Raw genomic sequence first — 20404 nt, forward strand, 5'->3', positions numbered from 1 at the left:
ACTTCTGCTGTTTGTTTCTTGAGATAGGGACTCTCTATGAAGCTCAGGCTAACCTCCAACACACTACATAACCCACACTGGCCTCAGCCTGTGATTCTCTTGCCACAGTCATGAGAGCTGGAGAGATAGGAATTCATCACTGCTTGGCTGTTACTGGCCTGTTTGTTGCTGTGATGTAGAGATGCTAGAGAAGCAGCTAGGACCACAGGATGCTAGGCAAGTACTGCACTGCAGAGCCATACCCCCAGCCTCCGCACCTTTCAGATCAGAATGAAATATAGTCACAAAAATAGGTATTTTGGATCCACAAAATAAATCCCACGAGGATTTACTTTTTTCAAAAGTGAATATCTACAAAGTATTTTAAATGCCATTATTGGCCAGGTATGGTGGCACATACCTTTAATCCCAGAGCTGGTGGATCTCTGTGAGTTAAAGGCCAGCCTTGTCTACATAGTGAGTTCCAGGATAGCCAGAGCTATACACTGAGGTCTCACACAAACAAAGCCATTGTAAAATTCCACCTCTGATAAAAATCAAGTATCCATATACATATAGCTTAATTCTGGATTCTCTATTGTGTTTCAATGCTTAGCTACCGTTGAATTGATCATCTTAATTGCTATAGCATTATATTAAATCTTGACATCTATAGAGCAATCCCTCCTGTGGAGTTCTTTAAGTCTTTAGCCATTTCCCTATGAAGTGTAGAATCAATCAAGGCTAGGTTGTACTGACTAGTTTTATGTCACCTTGATACAAGCTAGAGTTATTGGAGATGTGATGATTTGAATATGCTTGGCCCAGGGAGTGGCACTATTAGGTGTGGCCTTGTTGGAGGAAGTGTGTCATTGTGGGCATGGGCTTTAAGACCCTCATCTTAGCTCCCTGGAAGTCAGTCTTCTCCTAGTGGCCTTTGGAACAGGAGATAGAACACTCAGCTCCTCCAGTGCCATGCTTGCCTGGATGCTGCCATGCTTCCCACTATAATCATAATGGACTGAACTTCTGTATCTGTAAGCCAGCTGAACCTAGAGATTGCACTATGAGTTTATTACGTACTGAAGTATAAGGCTAAAGGCTGGGGCTATAGTTCAGAACACTGGCTTATCATGTATGCAGAGGTGCTGGGGTGATCAGAATTTTCAGGCCTGTACATTTTGAATGCATTCATCCCAGTATTGTTTATATAGTACTAGCACATGCTCTGCTTGTTCAAGCATGACAAGAATCCATGTCCACACTGTCTGTGCATGCGCTCTCTACTTCTCTTCATTCCTTCCTGTGTTTCTAAACTTTTTCTTGAGTTTTCCTTCTGCTTAAATACTGTCCTTTAGAATTTTATTTAGTATATATTTCCTGCTAATTTTCTTAGTAAAAAGTTTGAGGGTTGGGGGGTATCTACAAATATTTATTTGGCCTTCCTTGTTTACACATTTGCTGTGTGCTGGACTCTGGAGTACTGAGTGTTAGTCTTCACACATTGGTGTGTTACTCCAGCCCCTGCTCCGCTATCTCCATGAAGAACCTGTCTTTCGGCGGCTTCCCTAGGGGCGACCCCCATTTGGAAGCTGTTTTCAGATCCATCTTCCACCTTGTGGACCTCACTACAAGAGGCTAGAAGTTGTTGTCGGTGTCTGTCCTACTCTGCTGAGGGCTTCTTCAGTTACAGCTCAGTGTCTTCTCAGTTCTTGAAGTTGCTTTTATGTGGACCTTTCAGAGACTACCTTTCCTGCTTTCTCTGGTACTCCGGGCACCATGTACTGGGCTGGGCAGCGTGTGTTCTGAGGCTTTTGGCTGACTCTGCACTCCCTTCTCACCATGCTTCAGTTAGCTTTGCTCTGACCTACCTTCCAGGTCACTTAGTCCATGTCTCACTGTATCAAACTTGCTAATTTGTCATCTTATTTTTCTTTTTCTTTTTTTTTTTTTTAAAGATTTATTTATTTATTATATGTAAGTACACTGTAGCTGTCTTCAGACATTCCAGAAGAGGGCGCCAGATCTCGATGCGGATGGTTGTGAGCCACCATGTGGTTGCTGGGATTTGAACTCTGGACCTTCGGAAGAGCAGTCAGGTGCTCTTACCCACTGAGCCATCTCACCAGCCCGTCATCTTATTTTTCAATGCTATAATTTCACCTTTGATGCTTTATCAAATATGCTACACTTTCTTTTATTTCACAATTCTCTACCAACATTTTTAACCTGGTCTTTTACTTTCTTAAATTAAGCCAAGGATGGTGGTACACCCTTAATCCTAGGGCTCAAAAGGCTGAGGCAGGAGGATCTCTGTGATGTTTCAAGCCAGTGGGTTCCAGGCCAGCCAATCTCCCAAAAAAACAAATTAAGGGTTTTGCTTTGCTTTAAGTTTGGCTTAACAAAGCCAATGCCTGAGAGCTATGGAGGGTCTGTATTTAATTTCTGCTGCTTCAGAAAATTCTTTGTTGTTGTCTGTTTGGTTGTTTTTTTTTTTTTTTTTTTTTTGTTTTTTGAGACAGTGTTTCTCTGAATAGCCCTGGCTGTCCTAGAACTCACTCTGTAGACCAGGCTGGCCTCGAACTCAAAAATCCGCCTGCCTCTGCCTCCCAAGTGCTGGGATTAAAGGAGTACGTCACCAAGCCCTGCGAAAATTCTTTGTTGTTTGTGACAGTCTCATTATGTATCTTGGGACTGCCCAGAAGTTCTATATTCCATACACACATAGTCACCTGCCTCTACCTCCTAAGTGGTGTAATTAAAGATGTATGACAACATGCTTGGCTGGAACTTTTTAAAATCTTATTTCTGTTGTTGTTATTACGCTCATGTGTATGTACATGTGCATGCATGTCTGAGTATGTGTAATGGGGAGGATCATGCCACAGTATGAACACAGTGGGCAGAGACTTATACTAGCTCTATGAAGTCAAAGCTAGAATATGTGAGGCCTATGCAGTGAGTTCCTTTATCACTGAGCCATCCTGCCAGCCCTGTTCTGGGAACCCTTTCTCTTCCTCATTCTGCTGTTAGCTCCCCATGTGCCTGCTTATTTTTGCTTGTCATCCATGCACTGTATTTGACAGACTGCCTACTGGGATCTTGTATGCTGTTATTTCAGAGATCTTTCTACCAGGGACTACTTCATGCCAAAGGCTGAGATGATGAAGAGAGACTGTATAGTATATCTCCTCCTGGCTCACCCTTGCTCTGAGGTCCCAAGAACAGAAACTTACAGTCATATATACCCTCCTCGGGAGTCCTCAGCCCAGTCTTTTAAGATTAGTACACAAGGTTATAAAAATTACTCTTAACCCTTTTACCCACTCCTTTGAAATTCATGAATGACCTCAAGACATGGTCTCACTAACTCTTCTGTCTGCATTTCTGACCTTTTCATTTCTCACCTTGTAATTCTTTACTAGTTTGTCTGCTTTCATGTGGACTTAAAACTATTCATAACACTGTTTGTTTTGTTTTGTTTGCTTTGTTTTGTTTTGTTTTGCTTTGTTTTGCTTTGCTTTGCTTTGTTTTAGGCAGGGTTTCCCTCTGTTGTTGCCTTAGTTGTCCTGGAATTCTGCAGACCAGGCTGGCCTCGAACTTAAGACATTCACCTGCCTCTACCTCCCCAGTGCTGGGAATTAAGGACGTGCACTGCCACCAACCAACTTCAAAAAACATTTTGTCCAACTTTTCTAGATGTCTTAACAGGCAGGGCTGAAGTAAAAATCCTTAGGATGTATTACTTTTTAAAAACCCAAATTTTCAGCTCAGTGGGTAGGGGTGCTTGCCAAAAAGCTGGACCGAGTTAGAGCCCTAGAGCCCACCTGGTGAGAAGAAAGAACCAAGTGCACACTGTGCAGCCTGTGTATGCAGGTCATAGGTAATGTGTGAGAACTAGGTTTCCTTTGCCACATGAGACCTGGGGATGGGGCTCAGGCCATCAGCCCCATCAGCAAGAGACTTCGTCAGCTAAGCTATCTCACAAGCCCAAGAAGTTTTTTTAAACACAGATCATAGTTTACAACCATTTCAATTTCTATTTAGATGTGCATATAAACTTTATTAAATCCATTTTTAAATATTTTACTTTCCCTACATTCTTTTTAAAGTTCCTCTCAGATTTCCTCAAAAGGACAGGCCCCATTCACCAAGTTCCTATCCAGAAGACAAACTCACAAGCTATAATCCATCTGTTTATAATCTCCCAGTACAATCTAGTAATAAATATGTTTTGGAATCCCCTCTAGACTCCCAGTGGGAGCTATGTGTTCTCCACCATACAACACTTTATGCAATAGTTAAGTGAACTACATAGACCTGCAAAGAATATGAACTGGAGGTCTGTGATCATGTGACACCATATCCCAAAACCTCCTGTATCCTCAGACAAGTTAGAGCATACCTTTCAGATCAAACCACTCACAACACACTAGAAGCACCTGGCTACAAATTAACTTAAACTTAATTCTTCTAAAGGAAACAAACTAATTAATAGTGATAGAAATCAGAAGGGAAAAAAAAGCACTTAGCTACACATATAACCAGCATTACTATCCTATGACACAATACAAAGATCTCTTACATATCAAACAGGAAGCAAAACATGCGTAGGATCCAGTTGAAAAACTAGTAATATATGAATTTACATTCACAAAACAGAAAATAATATGGTCAATAGACATAAAAATGTAATTATTAGTCATCATAAAAGTACAAATTAAAATTTTAGGATACAACTCAGAGGTAAACACTTGTCTAGCTTACACAATGTCTGGGTTCTAGCTATAGCACTCTGTGTGTGTGTGTGTGTGTGTAGTATGTGTGTGTGTGTATGTGTGTAAACTGCAATAAGAAAATAAACAGTACTAGGAAAAGCATTATGAACTATGTAGCACACACAGAGACACAGAGTAACATAGACTTTAAAAGGCTATCTGTGCGGGGATGGGGTTGGGGTGGGAGTGGGGGTGGGGGTGGCGCACGCCTTTGATCCCAGCACTTGGGAGGCAGAGGCAGGTGGATTTCTGAGTTCGAGGCCAGCCTGGTCTACAGAGTGAGTTCCAGGACAGCCAGGGCTACACAGAGAAACCCTGTCTCAAAAAAAAAAAAAAAACAAAAAACAAAAAACCAACCAACCAAACAAAAATGCTATCTGTATCAGATTAAGCATTAAATACTGATATATTTGCAGTTTCTAGACATTTAACCTATAAAAGTAAACAAGTAAATGTTACTCTCAGTTACTAATACAGCACTACTTTCTTCCCTAGCATGCATCAGTAGCTGCATTGTATTTATTTCTTGTTTGTCTTCCATAGTACAATGTATGTTTATTAAGAAGAAAGGCATAAACAGTATTTGGCACACATCAGGCATATAACAAAGTCTGTCTGTTGATAGAATGAGCAGTGATTTATCTATAAAAATTTGAAACTGTTAGCAGGTTTTAGTTTGGTTTTCAAGACAGGGCTTCTCTGTGTAGCTCTGGAACTTACTCTGTAGATCAAGACTAGCTTTGAATTCACAGAGATCCATCTGCCTCTGCCTCCTAAATGTTGGGATTATGGTGTGTGCCTCTTCCATCTGGTGACAAATTGTAGCAGTTTTAAAAGCTAAAGTTGTGGGGGAAAATATAATACCCACAACATCTATAATATTGGTTAGCACAGTGATTGATGAATGTGGACAACTATGTAACCATGAAAAACTAGACTATAAAGGAAAACAAGAAATAGATATAAAGACATGATAGCATGTCACCTCATTTTTGTAAATGACAAAAATGAGAAGAAAAAAGATCTATGTAAAGATAAAGACAGTTTACACATAGGCATTGATGGCAGACATTTGAGATGGCAGAACAATAGTGACTATTTTCTTCCTATTTATGCTTTCCTATAGTTATCAAACTTTTTTTTTTCCTGAGACAGGGTTTCTCTGTATAGCCCTGGAACTCACTCTGTAGACCAGGCTGGCCTCGAACTCAGATATCTGCCTCCCAAGTGTTGGTATTAAAGGCGTGCGCCGCCACTGCCCGGCAAACTTTTTTTTTTTTTTTTTTTTTACAATGAACATAACTCTTTTCTAGTAAGACCAAACCCAATAAAAATAAAAGAAATCTCACTCAGAAGCCATCAGCTTCGATTTGAGTAAGAAGTTTACCTTCTTCATCGGTTACGTTCATTTCTTCATCCGAGCATATGTTGAGAATATTGACCAGCATCTCTGTCACTAAGTGGCAAATAACACAGTGTGTGCACAGTTAATAGGACACTTCTGGATGTGCTTAAGTTAAAATACATTAAGTAAACACAGACCTAAACAACTTATCACATTATAATTAGCTATGAAAATAGAACCAAGGGTAGACCACAAGGTTCAGAGAGAACTTTTTTTTTCTTTTAAAAAATGTATTTATTATATGTAAGTGCACTGTAGCTGTCTTCAGACACTCCAGAAGAGGGGTGTCAGATCTCGTTACAGATGTTGGGAGCCACCATGTGGTTGCTGGGATTTGAACTCAGGACCTTCGGAAGAGCAGTCAGTGCTCTTACTCACTGAGCCGTCTCTCCAGCCCCAGAGAGAACTTTTGTCCATACTTGTCCTGGCTGGATAAGAATCTGTGGAGTCTATCACAGAACTACTTGATTTTATTAGATAGCTGTTCAGAACCTTTGGCTCAGATATGCATATAAAACTTTCCATTTTACAAAAAAATCACAACAGGCCTCCACCCACAGGGCTTGCTTTATGTCTCTACTGCTCACTTGTGGGTCTGTTTGGGTTGCGCAGGTCAGTTGTGTAACTGTGTTTTATGTTTGTACTGCTTACTTGTGCAGTTGTGCACATGAAACTCTGTAACAAGTTCAGTCTACATTCTGTTAGCACTGATAATTCATTGAAGAGACAGAAAAGTGGCCATATTACTTTAAGATCTTGATCACACAAGACAGTTGTTTTAAATTGATATTTCAGATAAAGAAAAACCATAATAGACTAACATTTATGAACAGATTAATGTCATTTAAAAATCTCTGTATAGGGCTCACTGGATCAAGGTGTTCCTATGTAAATCTGGTGACCTGAGCTCAATCCCTGAAGCTCAGGTAAAGGTGAAAGAAGAGAACCCACTCCACAAAGTAGTCCTCTTCCCTCTCCACACACATGCCCTGCACCCAGTACTGCACACATACACATCATGCACACACACAAGTAAAAATTTTTTATAAGTAAAAATTTTAAAAATCTTTGTAGAGAACAAACAAAATTAGCACACATTTGCAATAAACTCCGGGAATATAAAGGTGTCTCATCAGAAGAGAGCTGGTGTTCAGATGCACACAGGGGTTCTCTTACCTTTCTCTCCAACAAAAGGCAAAGACCACGTGAAAACATCCATAAAGTTTGGGAGCCAGTATGGGTGTGGAGAACAGTTGAACTGCCTGATGTTCATGACATTGTTTTCATACTTCAACACTGCAGCTAAAAAGTAAAAACACAAGACATGTGGGCACAGAGAACCCCAGCATAGCAGCTTTGTGCTTTGTCCCTGTGAGCCTACTACAGTGACTTTTCAATGACTTATTTTCCATTTGTAAATTCAGGACAGCCTGACAAGTTTAAAGAATTTTAAAGGGTTCATTCTCTGGGAGATTAATTATCACAGGGAACAAAGACACCTGGGGAATTCACATCATCAAAACACAGAAGACACTGCTCTGAAAAACCAAGGGTTTACTGTGCACTAGCTACTGAAGAAACTTAGATTCAACATAGAAAACTCCCTGTAATTGCCATTTACTGGCCAAACAGTTAACAGTCCCAACTTCTAAGGGCAAATAGCAATATTACCCATTGAACAGATGGAGACTCCTTTGCAAGTCATGAGCCACAGCTAGAGCTTTTTATAAACACTCCAAGAAGTTATCAACTCACAGTGCAATAAATGGCAAAATAATTTATAATTAATGTTTAAGGGTAGAATGCAAAATCTTCTCAGTCAATTAAAAAAGTTTCTTCTAAGCCGGGCAGTGGTGGTGCACACTTTTAATCCCACCACTTGGGAGGCAGAGGCAGGTGGATTTCTGTGTTTGAGGCCAGCCTGGTCTAAAAAGTGAGTTCCAGGACAGGCAGGGCTATACAGAAAAACCCTGTCTCAAAACAAAACAAAACAAGTTTCTTCTATTCTCAGCATTCTGAGTGTTTATAAACAGCTGACAGTAACCATGTCACATAGATGCATACCTACTGATTTTCTGTATACTTTCTTTTAAATGAGCTCTGACAAAGCTTTCCTTGTTTATTGTTCATCAATCTGTTCTGGTTCTGGTACCTCAGATAATATCAGCATCACCTGGGTCAATAATACCCAGCATGCATCTCTGTAGTATTTTCTGCACGCTGTGCCCAATTCAATATTATTGTCACTTTGGTGATGGGCACCAGTTTTGGCCAACACGGCATAGTATTCTATTTCAGATTTTCTCAAGCTGGGCAGTTTTTATTGAGATAACCAATTTTGCTTGGCTCTGTCTGATCCTCTTCAGAGTCTGTACCTCAGCGTGTACTTTCCACTTTGTATAACAAACTGGAGCCCAGAGTTGACAAACACCAGAGACCTGTGACTGCGGGTGAGACAGGGTTTCACTGTGTACTTCTGGATATCCTGGAACTTGCTCTGTAGACCAGGCTGGCCTCAAATTCACAGAGATCCTCCTGCCTCTGCCTCTGCCTCCTGAGTGCTGGGATCAGAGACCTGTGTCATCTGGCTAGAAACTTTTGTGTCTTTGCAGCCACCACCTTCCTGCCTTAGGTGAGGGGCAGCCCCTCACCTACTGCTGAGGGGGTTGGGGAAAAGGCTTCTTTATAGTTTTTTAAAAGTTCCTTATTCTGTCTCGTCTGTTGCTATTTGTACTATTTATTCAATTATTCTTTTTTGTTTGGTTAGGGTTTTTTGTTGTTTTGTTTATATTGTTGTTTTGTTTTTATTTTCTCTCTCTCTCTCTCACTCTCTCTCTCTCTCTGTCTCTCTCTGCCCCCCCACCCCCCCACCCTCCATGAGCTCTAGCTGTCTGGAATTCCCTGACTGGTCTTCAATTCAAGCAATCCACTTGCCTCTGGCCTCCCAAGTTCTGGGATTATAAAGGTGTGTGCCACTACACCTGGCTTTCTTTCAATTATTCTTACTGAGACATGAAACACAATTCTTTAAAAATGACAGACCAAGGTCACATTGGGTTCCTGTTTCCTTGCTGTGGGATAGACTAGTGTTCTAAACTTTAAGTTACTAATGGTCTAAAATGAATATGGCAGACTACTATAAAGAACACAAAAACAGGATTTCCAGTTGTTGAAAGCCTAACTTTACCTGATGTGTACACCTCCATTATTTTCATGCTGTGTGCATTTTATGTAGCTGACATGAATATATCAATAATCCTCTCACAGGAAAAAGAAGTTAGTCTCAATAGTGGATGATTAAAAATGGAAGCTTAAGAAACTTTTGATGTATGTTTCCAGGGGATAAGGGGGTGGGGAGACAGAAATAATAAAATCTCAATTTAAGGATGTTTTAGGTCATCAGGGAACAAAGATACAACCTGGGTACCAATGAGCCTAAAGATCTCTCCAAAGATGCTCAGGGTGCAGAGCGATGCCTAACATGCAAGAGGCCTGGCACCACAGACGTCAGACTTGGCACATGCCTGTAATTCCAGTATTCTGGAATGGAGGCAGGAGGATTAGAATTTCATGGCCATTGTAGACAACAAAGCAAATTCAAAGGTCATCTGGCCTAGGTCTCAAAAAAATAAGAAAACAAATGACAGGAAAAGCAGCCATAGGAGGAAGAAGGTGCGAGAGTTCTTCTCAGAACTAAAGAGGCATTTGTAAACTGTTGGGTGGTGGTACACATGTCTCTAATCCCAGCACTTGGAAGTTAGCAGCAGCAGCTTTCTGTGAGTCTGAGTCCAGCCTGGTCTACATAGTAATTTCCAGGACAGCCAGAGCAGCACAGAGAAACTCTGTCTCAAAAAATATGTATAAAACAAAATAAAATAAAGGTATTTCTTGGTAAGGTATTAGTAAGTGCATATGTGAGTGCAGGTCTCAGCTAAGCACATTGGGAGCCCCAAGGCTTTCCACAGATGATCTCAATAGTGGCGCTAAAAAGGGAGAAGGAAGAGAGTGCCTCACAAAATGAGGCATAGGGGCACAAGTATCCTTGAGGATGCTTAAAACAAAATATGTATATTTGATAAGAAAGGAAACTAGAAAAAAACCCAAGCTGCTAATACCCATGAAATCTAAGGAAAAGAAATGAGAATACAGCAGAGGCGGTGCAGAGCACAGTTGGACAGTCAGGAGTAGAGGACAGCCTGGAGCAGTTGATAAAGCTAAGGCTAGGGGAGGGAGGACCTGTTTTTATGGAGTGAGTGATCAGGGCTGGGAGTGGAACTCAGCGCCCAATACCTCCTAACAAGAGTAAGGCTCTAGGTTCTAACAGAGCACAAGATTAAAAGAGAAAGAAAAACCACTGAAGGACAATCTCAGATTTTTAAAAAACAACTTATTTTTAATTTTATGCATATTGTTGTTTTGCTTGAATGCATGTCTGTGTGACAGTGTTGGATCCCCTGAAACTTCTCCTAGGTCCTGTAAAAAGAGCAGCCAGTGCTCTTAAAACACTGAGCCATCTCTCCAGCTCTCAGTCTCAGATTTAAATGAAACAAAACTGGGGCAGTGGTGGCTCACACCTTTAACCCCAGCACTTAGGAGACAGAGGCAGGTGAATCTTTAAATTTAGGCCAGCCTGGCCTACAGAGTGAGTTCCAGGACAGCCAGGGCTACACAGAGAAATCCTGTCTCCAAACCAACCAACCAACCAACCACCTACCTAATGGAGAGCCAGGTATGATGGTGGATGTTTAAATCCCAGCACTAGGGAGGCCAAAGTAGGATGGGCAGTTTGAAGTTGGTCTGGGTTGTACAATGAGATCCCATTTTAAAATACTAAACAAATATGCTCCCAAAGAGCCTAACCTCTCAGGAGATGAAGGACAAGCAGCAGCTTACATTCTAAACTTACTGACCTTTTTTCCAATAAGATCTCCTCTTCATCTAGGTATGGTAGTGCATACCTGCAACCCTATCACTTGGGAGATGAAGCACGAGGACCCCAAGTTCAAAGCCAGTCTGCATTACATAGCAAAACCTTGTCTCAAAACAGAACAAATCAGAAGAGGAGTTGGGGAGAGAGAGGTAGAGATGTCAGGATCTTGTGGAGCTGATGCAGAGCAGAGTAAGAGTCCAGAGACTGTAGCTAAGGCCGTCCCCATGCTAAACACATGCTTTACTACAAAGCCTCACCCCTTACCCAAGACCTTCTTATCTGACTGAATTTTGTACTTAAAATAGGTGTCCAGGATATAGCTCAGGGGTAGAGTGCCTGCTTCACAAACACAAGGACCTGGGTTTCATCCACAGAGCCAAAAAATAAAAATAAGCAAATGAACACAATAATAAAATAAAACACAAAATTAAAGTAGAGCTCACAGTTACTAACAATTCACACTAAGATATTGCTGGACTTCTTTACCTTTATTGTTATAGACATCTAGGTAATTAGGGGCAGAGAAAATCGTAATAAGTGACGGAAAGCCAGTTGCTTGGTTCTTCCTATACATTCGGTACCTGAAAAAGGAGATATGAACTCAGGCATTTTTACACTAAAAGTAAAATCTGCAGGAAGGCGAGGTCTAAGAGCAACCTACCCCGCATCCTGGGCTTCATGGGCTCTGATTATTGAAAGTAAACTGTTGTTCTGTAAAAATTCACAAACTGCAGGGTAACTGAAAAAGAAAATGAGAAAAACCTAAATATGGAATTTAGTAGTTATGTTATAATAGGAAGAAACAGAACAGCCTATCTGAGAGTTGTTTTAAGATTACAGAGACTATGGACTCTGCAATTTTAAAGAGTTGCTTTATGTCTATGAGGCTTTTGCCTGCTTGTATGGATGTGCACCATCTGAGGGTCTAGTTCCCACAGAGGCCAAAGGAGGGTGGCAGATCCCACGACTCTGGAGTTACAGACAATCACGAACCCCCATGAGTGCTGGGAACTGGACCTAGGTGTAGAGCCATTAGAGTGATATTTTTTTTCTTTACCCTGACTAGCTTCCAAATCAATGAGATGATACTGTAAGTCTTGTTTAATCAAGCTTTACACCACAATAGCTGGTCAATATTAATCTGTTTTTATCCTCTAAAATATTCTGGCTCCCTCCCAGCCCAACCCCCCAAGATCCTTGTATTTTAGCACTGTTCTGGCTCGCTCAGCTCCAGGTGTGTTCTCAAGGTCTCCTCCACCCTCCCTCTTCTCAGAGTGAATCCCACTTCCCATCGCCCTTTCTACCCTCCCCCGGCCCTCCCCTGGTTGGCATCGGAAGTCCAGCCCCATTCCCTCCTCTGCCCAATCATTGGCTGATCAGCTTTTATTGACAGACCAGAGAATCAATAAGGAGCATCACATCACAGAGGCAGGAGGAGATTCTTACAGTAAGATTTACAATGCCACGTCAGGATTGCAACCAGACGTGGAGGCAGAGAAATCAGGACTTGAAAAATACAAGGATAATCTTCAAACACTGCACAATAACATTGTGCCTCCACCCAGGTCTTCTGGAAAAACAGCCAGTGCTCTTAACCACGGAACCATCTCTCCAGCCCTACCACTGAACTTTTATTAAAAGCTCAGAAACCAGCTCCTCCCTCCCAAACTCCCTTCTCAGAGCATCTTAAACCCAGGCCTCTCTGAGAATCCTTGAGAGGACAGGAAGCAGGTCTGATGAGTAACCCCTCCCGCCCAGAGGAAAAACACTCTATGTCTGTCTGTCGAGTACATTATATTCAATTTCGATTAAAAAAATAAAAGCTCAGAAACCAGTGATTTCTATTTTACACTACTATCAAACTTGAAGAAGACACCTTAGAATAGAAACAATTTCTCCATCTTTAAATTTATTTTACCTTAACACTACTAGTATTAGGGTCAAAAATGTTGGTATTTTGATACGAAGATGTATCACAACTCCATATATGCATGTATGTGTATACAGTAGGACCTACAAAATTAGTGCATGCTTTTCTTTTTTGTTTTTTAAGATTTATTTATTTATAACATGTAAGTACACTGTAGCTGTCTTCAGACACACCAGAAGAGGGCGTCAGATCTCATTACAGATGGTTGTGAGCCACCATGTGGTTGCTGGGATTTGAACTCTGGACCTTTGGAAGAGCAGTTGGGTGCTCTTACCCACTGAGCCATCTTACCAGCCCTAGTGCATGCTTTTCTTAAATCATCAAACCTTTAGAAAAATTAAAAGAATCTACTTATAACTTTATATGTAATATCAATAGCAAGATAGTACTGTGCATGGCTATCTCAGGACTAGATATAAATATTATAGACCACCATACTCTAATGTTATCTGCATATACTCCTAAAATGGTCTTTTTTTTTTTTTAAACTTCTGTTTGACAACCAGGAAGAACTAGGATATAAAATTATCACGAGAGTTTGTAGCTGTTACTTACTTATCTTTTAGAAAGTATTTCTTTCTTGAATTGGGATATAACTAAGCTGGTCTACTGCTTGTGCAGCATACAAATTCTGGGGTTCAACCCCTATACACCATATTCTAGGGACGCTGTGCATGTAACCCCAGTACTTGGGAGGTGAGACAGAAGAAGCAGAAGTTCAAGGCTGTCTTTTCCTACATAGTAAGTTTGAGACCAGCCTGGGATGCATGGGATCCTGTCTGAGAAAAAGGGGGCAATTTTCTTTTTACTATGCTCAGTAGAAAATGTATAATTTTAAGATCACCTATATATGACATTATCACAATTTCGGAACAGGAAGTCCCCCTCTTGACTGGCATAGGAACAATGAATGGTCTGTTAGCCATTCATAGACTGTGAAGCAGTTTTGAGAAGGCCTTAGGAATGAGGTAGGAGGCTGTGGAATTCTGGTAGAGCCCACGGCCAAGAATTCATGCCATGAGACATTGTTCCTAGGTTCTGTATGAGGTTTAAGATTCCTAGGAGCCTCTGGCCATATTTTCATCAACCACTTAAGTGTTTCCAATGTTTACTTGCATAATGATATTTTATGTAAATGTAAGATTGAATCATTAACATTGAACTCATGGCCAGGAACACAACTCACACTTGACAAATCTCTGTAAGTTACACTACAGTCTGCTTTGCTCATGGACACTGGACAGCACTTTGCGTGATACCATTATCAACACTGAAAAAGACTGCTGACAGAAAAGTGCAGAAACAGAAACAAAACTGCGAGTGGGGGTGGAGAGACGGCTCAGTGATTAAGAGTCAGAGCTGGGTCGGGCGTGGTGGCGCACGCCTTTAATCCCAGCACCCGGGAGGCAGAGGCAGGCGGATTTCTGAGTTCGAGGCCAGCCTGGTCTACAAAGTGAGTGCCAGGACAGCCAGGGCTACACAGAGAAACCCTGTCTCGAAAAACCAAAAAAAAAAAAAAAAAAAAAAAAAAAGAGTCAGAGCTGCTCTTGGAGAAGATCTGGGTCTGGTTCTTAGCACCCACATCTGTAATTCCAGTTCCAGGGGCTCTGGCCTCCATGGTTACCAGGAAGACATGTGGTACAGAAACATACATGTGAGCAAAACACTCCTACACATAAAGCAAAAGAGAAAAAAAGACTGAAAGTAAGAGTCAGTGCATGACTTCTAATGTCAGCTGCAAGCCTGCTCCGTATGGGCTGGCTCGGGTGCATCTGTTTTTCTGCCAAGTGTGTCCACCAATGCTATAAGAGCTCTGTGAGGATGGACTGGGATGCAGGGAACTCAGGTGAGTATGGGGATAGCTGCAAGCCAAGTGTTAGGAGGAGAATTTCTGGGTGGAAGGCCTGTGTTGTAAGAGATGTTGGCAGGTGACCACAGGAACTGTAACAAATGACATTTGGCCAATAATGCTAAGTCCTTAAGCAACATCATAAGAGGGAAAAGTTAAATTGTTTCAGTAAATAAGTCACTAGAAAGATAGATGGCAGAGTAGAATTCAAAACGATTATTTTAAAAAAATGTTTAGGGGCAGATTAAGGCTTCTTTTATACATATGTATCATTTAACTACTGTATTATCTTAGCCAGTTAGCAAGAGGTTTAAAGAGCTTATAACAGTGAGATACTGGGAGAGGTTTTAACTGTGTTCACTAATCTGTACTTCTTAGGATCTCATGTCTAAGAACATATTAAAGCTTTCCTGCTATTAAGAATTGAACAAGTACTTGCCCAGGATGTGTAAGGTCCTGGGTTTGCTCTCCAACACCAAAATGAAAGGAAGAGGAGAGGAGGTGAGAGAGGGGACAGAGGAAAAAGAGAAATAAGAACACAGAGAATGAGACTAGACAGTAGTCTCTACTGTTTGTTTGAGACCTGAGAAGAAAACTTTCATAATACCAGGTGTGGGGGCAAGACTAATTTCATAAAACCAGGGCTTGAGAGACGGTGCAGTGGTTAAGAACACTGACCACTCTTATTGAGGACCCAAGTTCAGTTCTTAGCACCCACATGGTGATTCCAGAATTCTAGTTCTAGTGGATACAATACCTCCTCTAACTTCAGAGGGCACCAGGCACACACTTAGTACACAGACAGACAGACATGCAGATACCACATTCATATAGAAAAAAAATTTTAATTTAAAAAATAATAATTCCATTAAATGGATCACAGTGGGCTAGAAAGACGCCTCTGTGGTTAAGAGTGTGCTCTTCTTGTAGAAGACCTAAGTTCCCAGCACCCACGCTGGGTGGTTCACAACTGCCTATATTTCCAGCTGCAGGGGATCTTATGCCTCTAGTCTCTCTCTTGGACCTGCACTCATGTGCACAGACACATATGTAATTAAAGAAAAACTGAAAAAGTAAAATGGGGCCCAGTTTGTTTCACTGTGTTCTCAGCTTACCTGAAGAAGTAGGAGCAGCCTCGGACAGTGTTGTGGGTATAGTGCTCCAGGGTCTTCTCGCTGCCGTAGTCCTCTAAGGGATCAGACCACAGCAGGTCACACACTGGCCCAAAAGCAGGAGGCTCAGAAAACCTATCTAACTAGAAGACACACAAGGGCCAAAAGAAGAGAAAAAAAATCAGGAAAGTAAAAGGCTTTTGGAAGCAGCAGATCAAAAGTCCCCTTCTCCCTACAGGAAAGCATTGCAGATGAGGCCGTGAGCCCCAAGGATGGTCCCTTGAGAAAATGAGAGTTCGTCAATAAATGTGTACAAGTATCTTATCTCTGTTCCTGTAGAAAAGGGCCTCTCCTCCCATGCTAATCTAGTGAAATTTAACTCAAATGTGAAATCAGCCTCCACAAAAAATTGTGACGACTAAAGTTAAATTCAGTTTTCTATGGGAAGCAGAGCTACAGGAGGGCAGGGAGCCCGGCAGGCATCCTGTCCACTGCTCACTTCGTTCCAATAGAGATGTCTTCTTTTGTAAAAAGCCTTTTATTCTTTCCATTCTATGAGTGGTGTCATTAACTTACTTTTAATATTTGTCATTAACTTACTTTTTCAGTTACTGCTGCTTTAATTAAAAACACCCCCACAAAAAAATCAAAGAATATAAATAATTGCTTTTGAACACTCCAGAACATCTGAGAGTCAAGAAGAGGGCTTCTGCTGAGTCAGAGGGGAGCTTTTTACTACAGCTGATCATAGTGGTTAAATACAAAATCTACTAAAGGCGACAGGCTGGGTGGGTACTTAAAAGCCAGCACACAGGCTTACCGCTCACTGGGAGACCGCTGTGAACTCAAGGAAATTCTGAGTCTGTATCCCTGTGGGAACTGAGGGGATCAAGGTGCGGAAGTGCAAGTGCACAAGGCTGCTCCTTTTCCCTCAGTCATGAAGACTCAGTCTTGGGAATAATCACCACGTAAGGTAGTGTACGGCAGATGGAGCAACCAACCATCCTGATTAGGATGCAAACGTCAGTGCGCCTCACAGCTGCCAGAGCTCAGGGCACTCAGTCAAATTTCCTCATTTACAAAAAGAATGTACTCCATGGGTAAGGGGCCTGGCAAGGCTTCACAGTCATGTTCTTTCTTTGCAAGCTGGAATATAATTTAAAATTTTAAAGCTGGGCATGGTGGCACAAGTCCCGTAATTATACCATACAGTGGAGGAGGCAGAACTGTCTTGAGTTCAAGGCTAGTCTGGGCTTTGCAGAGAGACCTTGTTTAAAATATACAAATAGGATTTTTAAAGTTTCAGAGTTCTACTGTAGAAGAGCATGCTTTTAACTATTAAGATTTAATTTTATGGCCAAGCAGTGGTGGCACATACTTTTAATCCTAGCACTCAGAGGAAGAAGTAGGTAGATCTCTGAGAGTTCAAGGCCAGCCTGATCTACAGAGTGAATTCCAGCGAGAATTATAGAAAGAAACCCTGTTTCAAAAAACGAAACAAAAACTTTAATTTTTAAAAAGAGAAAGAATGTTTCTCCAAGAGTTACTACAGCTCTCTGACAGTGACAAGATCATGAGTCAGTCCCGTATTTCTACCTCTGACTGTATTTTCATTTAACCTCAGCAATTGCTATATGTTATATAGAGAGTCACTGGCTGACATAAAGAACAAAAATTTAAAAGCACACTCTATAAAAATAGTAAAAAGTTACTTACTTTCCTAATGTCCTCTAAACAAGTAATTTCAGGAGACATTCCTCCATGTACACAGAGAAACTGCTGGTTTAAGAGGGCAGCAAGAGGAAGACAGTCGAAAGTGTGCATGCACGCATCGTACACCATCTCTGAATACTTGATCCGACCTACCCAAAGAGGACAAAGTCAGGGGATGAACAGTGCCATACGGAAGAGACTAACCAGGTGAAGCCAGCTGGGGAGCCGCTGGTTACAGGCAAGTCTGAAGACCCTGGCCCAGAGAAAATGTCCTTTCAGAGTTGCACACAAGGGCTAACCGAAGACTCTTCCCTTTCTAAAGATAAGTAGGTCCTTAGATTAACTTTCTAGCTCAGTTGCCCCGGAAATCTGATAAGGCAGGTGGCTGCCCACGTCTTATTAGTGAGCATCATTTACCTGGAGGAAGGTTACGGCTTTAGGCTCCTGAGGGTCCTTTTAAGATCCTCAAATTCTGCCATTAAGCATTTACGAACAATGCTGGCATTGCTGATCCCTGGGGCTTCCCAGGCAAAGTAGATCCCAGCCCCACCCCATGTGGAACTGTCTCCACAGTACTGAAAACTATTTCTGTATCAGAAACCTTTGTGCTCATTTTTTTCTGTTTTATAAAAGATTATTTTTATGTGTATGAGTAGTTTGCCTGTGTGTGTGTTCATGCACTGAGCACATGCCTGGGGAGGCAGCCAGAAGAGTGCTGGATCCCCTGGAACTGGAGTTCAGAAGAGATGTGAGCTGCCATCTGGGTCCTCTCTTGAAGAGCAGCTCTTAGCCACTAAGAGCTTCATTTCTCCAGCCCTTACATTAAAAAATGTGTAAGTAAATTATTACTACTCTAGTCTATGTAAAAGCTGTTTTGCATTTTTGAATTTATTTTTTATTTGTGTATGTATGTATGCATACCTAAGTTATGTGCACTGTGCAGGTGCCCTCAGAGGCCAGAAGCAGCATTAGAGGCCCTGGACCTGGATGACAGACACTTGGGAGCTACCTGTTGTGATGTGGGTGCTGGAAGCTTTACCTAGGTGTACCCGAATCCGGCAGCTTACAATTCTCCTTAAATTCCGTTCTAGGGAATCCAGTGCTCTTATCCTCTGAGCCATCTCTCTAGCTCCTGCATTTTATATTTTGATGTGGTTGTCAAGTTGGAACTATGATATAAGGAAATACTTCTAAGTGGGCAGATTGTAGGTGTGCCACAATTCACTAGGAAGAAAAAGACATGAAGTAACAGGTAAGAACTCTAAAGATGGGCTTTAAAAAACAAAACAACAACAACAACAACAAAAAAAAAAAACCAGAATTTTCCTTCTTGGTGTTATGGTGTGGCTATGACTAGAATGTATCTCTTAAGGGATGTGTGGGTTTCAGTGTGGGATGTTACCAGTCAGTGTAGAACCTTTAAGAAGAGAAACCTGAACAGGTGGAGCCTAGTGGGAAGTCACTGGGGGCACTGCCCTCAGAAGGAAGATGTGTCGTGAGACTCTCAGTAGTTCTTCCAGTAGGGCTCTTCTCTAATCTTTGGCCTTGTGTGTTTTCTCTCTCTTTAATGTGTTCTCCCAACATGAAGTCCTCATCAATTCAAAACCAATGCTGGTATTATACCCTGAAGCCTCCAAAACTATAAGCTAAACAAAGCTCTTTTCTTTAGAAGGTTCACAGCTTCAGGTCTTTTGTTAGAGTAATACAAAACAGATTATACAGTTGGCCTTGGATTTAAAGTCAAGCTGTGCCTTTAGAGTGAATGCTGGTAGAGAAGACTAAGACAGTATACATATAGGAAACCCTACAGTCCAGTGACTTCCTTTTCTTCTAAGGCCCTGTGAAGATTAGGTCACCTACAAGAGAACAGAGCTGTAGCCAGCAAATTATTATTTCGATGGTATTGACTATGTTTTCTTCTTATAATCTGTAAACTTCTAGAGAAAAGCACACTTTAGAGTCAAAGCCTGGTGTTTGCTTTAGGGAATAAAGTGAAGGCTAATGATTCTTAATCTGGACCAGAGTGCTGGATCCAGGCAATGAGAAAGACTAGAGATTCCTAAAGGAAACTGTAAACTGGAGCCAGGCATGGTGGCACACACCTTTAATCCCAGCACTCAGGAGCAGATGAATCTTTGTGAATTAGAAGCCAGACTGGTCTACAAAGTGAGTTCCAGGATAGCAATGGCTACACAGAGAAACCCGTCTCGAACAAACAAACAAACAAACAAACAAAACAAAGGAAAGTATAAATGAAGGTGAGAAGGCCTCCCTCTCATAACAATCCAGACATTCTCTTTGTGGCTGATACTAAGGGACTCAGGTTTGGGTTTAATGGAATCCGAGAGCTCTCTTCACACTGGCACAGAGGCAGTTAAGACTGTATTCAATAGCATATCTAACTTTAACATGAGCTCAGTTTGTGCAGGGATGCACCTCCTTACAGTTACAGCCTCACTTTGCTATTTCAAAAGCAGATCCAGCTGTGAGTATAACATCTGTTCAAAATAAAAGCAAACAAAGAATCTTTAACATGTGGTCAGTGCTAGATATTTCCTCCTAAAAATCCAAAGCAGAATCACCTTTGTTACCAATGTCAATTAAAATTCCTTTATAAGAATCCTAAACTAGAATATAGGTAAGAGTCTAAGTGGCATTCATGGTCCACACCATCATCTAGTATGCCTTTCATCCTAATAATGACTCAG

At 41.4% G+C, this 20404-nt stretch overlaps 1 protein-coding gene and 1 long non-coding RNA gene across 8 annotated transcripts in view; one reads left to right on the top strand and one right to left on the bottom strand.

Moving 5' to 3' along the window:
- LOC147001909 (uncharacterized) overlaps positions 1–20404 on the top strand; it is a 48372-nt gene that overhangs the window by 21721 nt on the left and 6247 nt on the right. For 2 of the 4 annotated variants that reach the window (XR_015044677.1, XR_015044676.1), the window contains exons 2-4: positions 17755–17934; positions 18353–18529; positions 18788–18948. This is a non-coding gene — a long non-coding RNA (uncharacterized LOC147001909). Of the gene's footprint in view, positions 1–17754; positions 17935–18352; positions 18530–18639; positions 18949–20404 lie in introns of all 4 variants that reach the window. The other 2 variants (XR_015044678.1, XR_015044679.1) reach the window with 2 other exon arrangements.
- The window catches only part of Ppp3cc (protein phosphatase 3 catalytic subunit gamma), a 74085-nt gene that overhangs the window by 12409 nt on the left and 41272 nt on the right, over positions 1–20404 (bottom strand). For all 4 annotated transcript variants that reach the window (XM_021181837.3, XM_021181836.2, XM_085828746.1 and 1 more), the window contains exons 5-10: positions 17700–17845; positions 15987–16126; positions 11754–11831; positions 11579–11673; positions 7339–7464; positions 6145–6213 (exon numbers count right to left, since the gene is read on the bottom strand). In XM_021181837.3, the coding sequence (XP_021037496.1) occupies positions 6145–6213; positions 7339–7464; positions 11579–11673; positions 11754–11831; positions 15987–16126; positions 17700–17845 (654 nt within the window). The remainder of the gene's footprint in view (positions 1–6144; positions 6214–7338; positions 7465–11578; positions 11674–11753; positions 11832–15986; positions 16127–17699; positions 17846–20404) is intronic.

This window comes from Mus caroli, unplaced genomic scaffold (assembly GCF_978045245.1).
Source record: "Mus caroli unplaced genomic scaffold, Mus_caroli_1 scaffold_12, whole genome shotgun sequence".
NCBI lineage: Eukaryota > Metazoa > Chordata > Mammalia > Rodentia > Muridae > Mus > Mus caroli.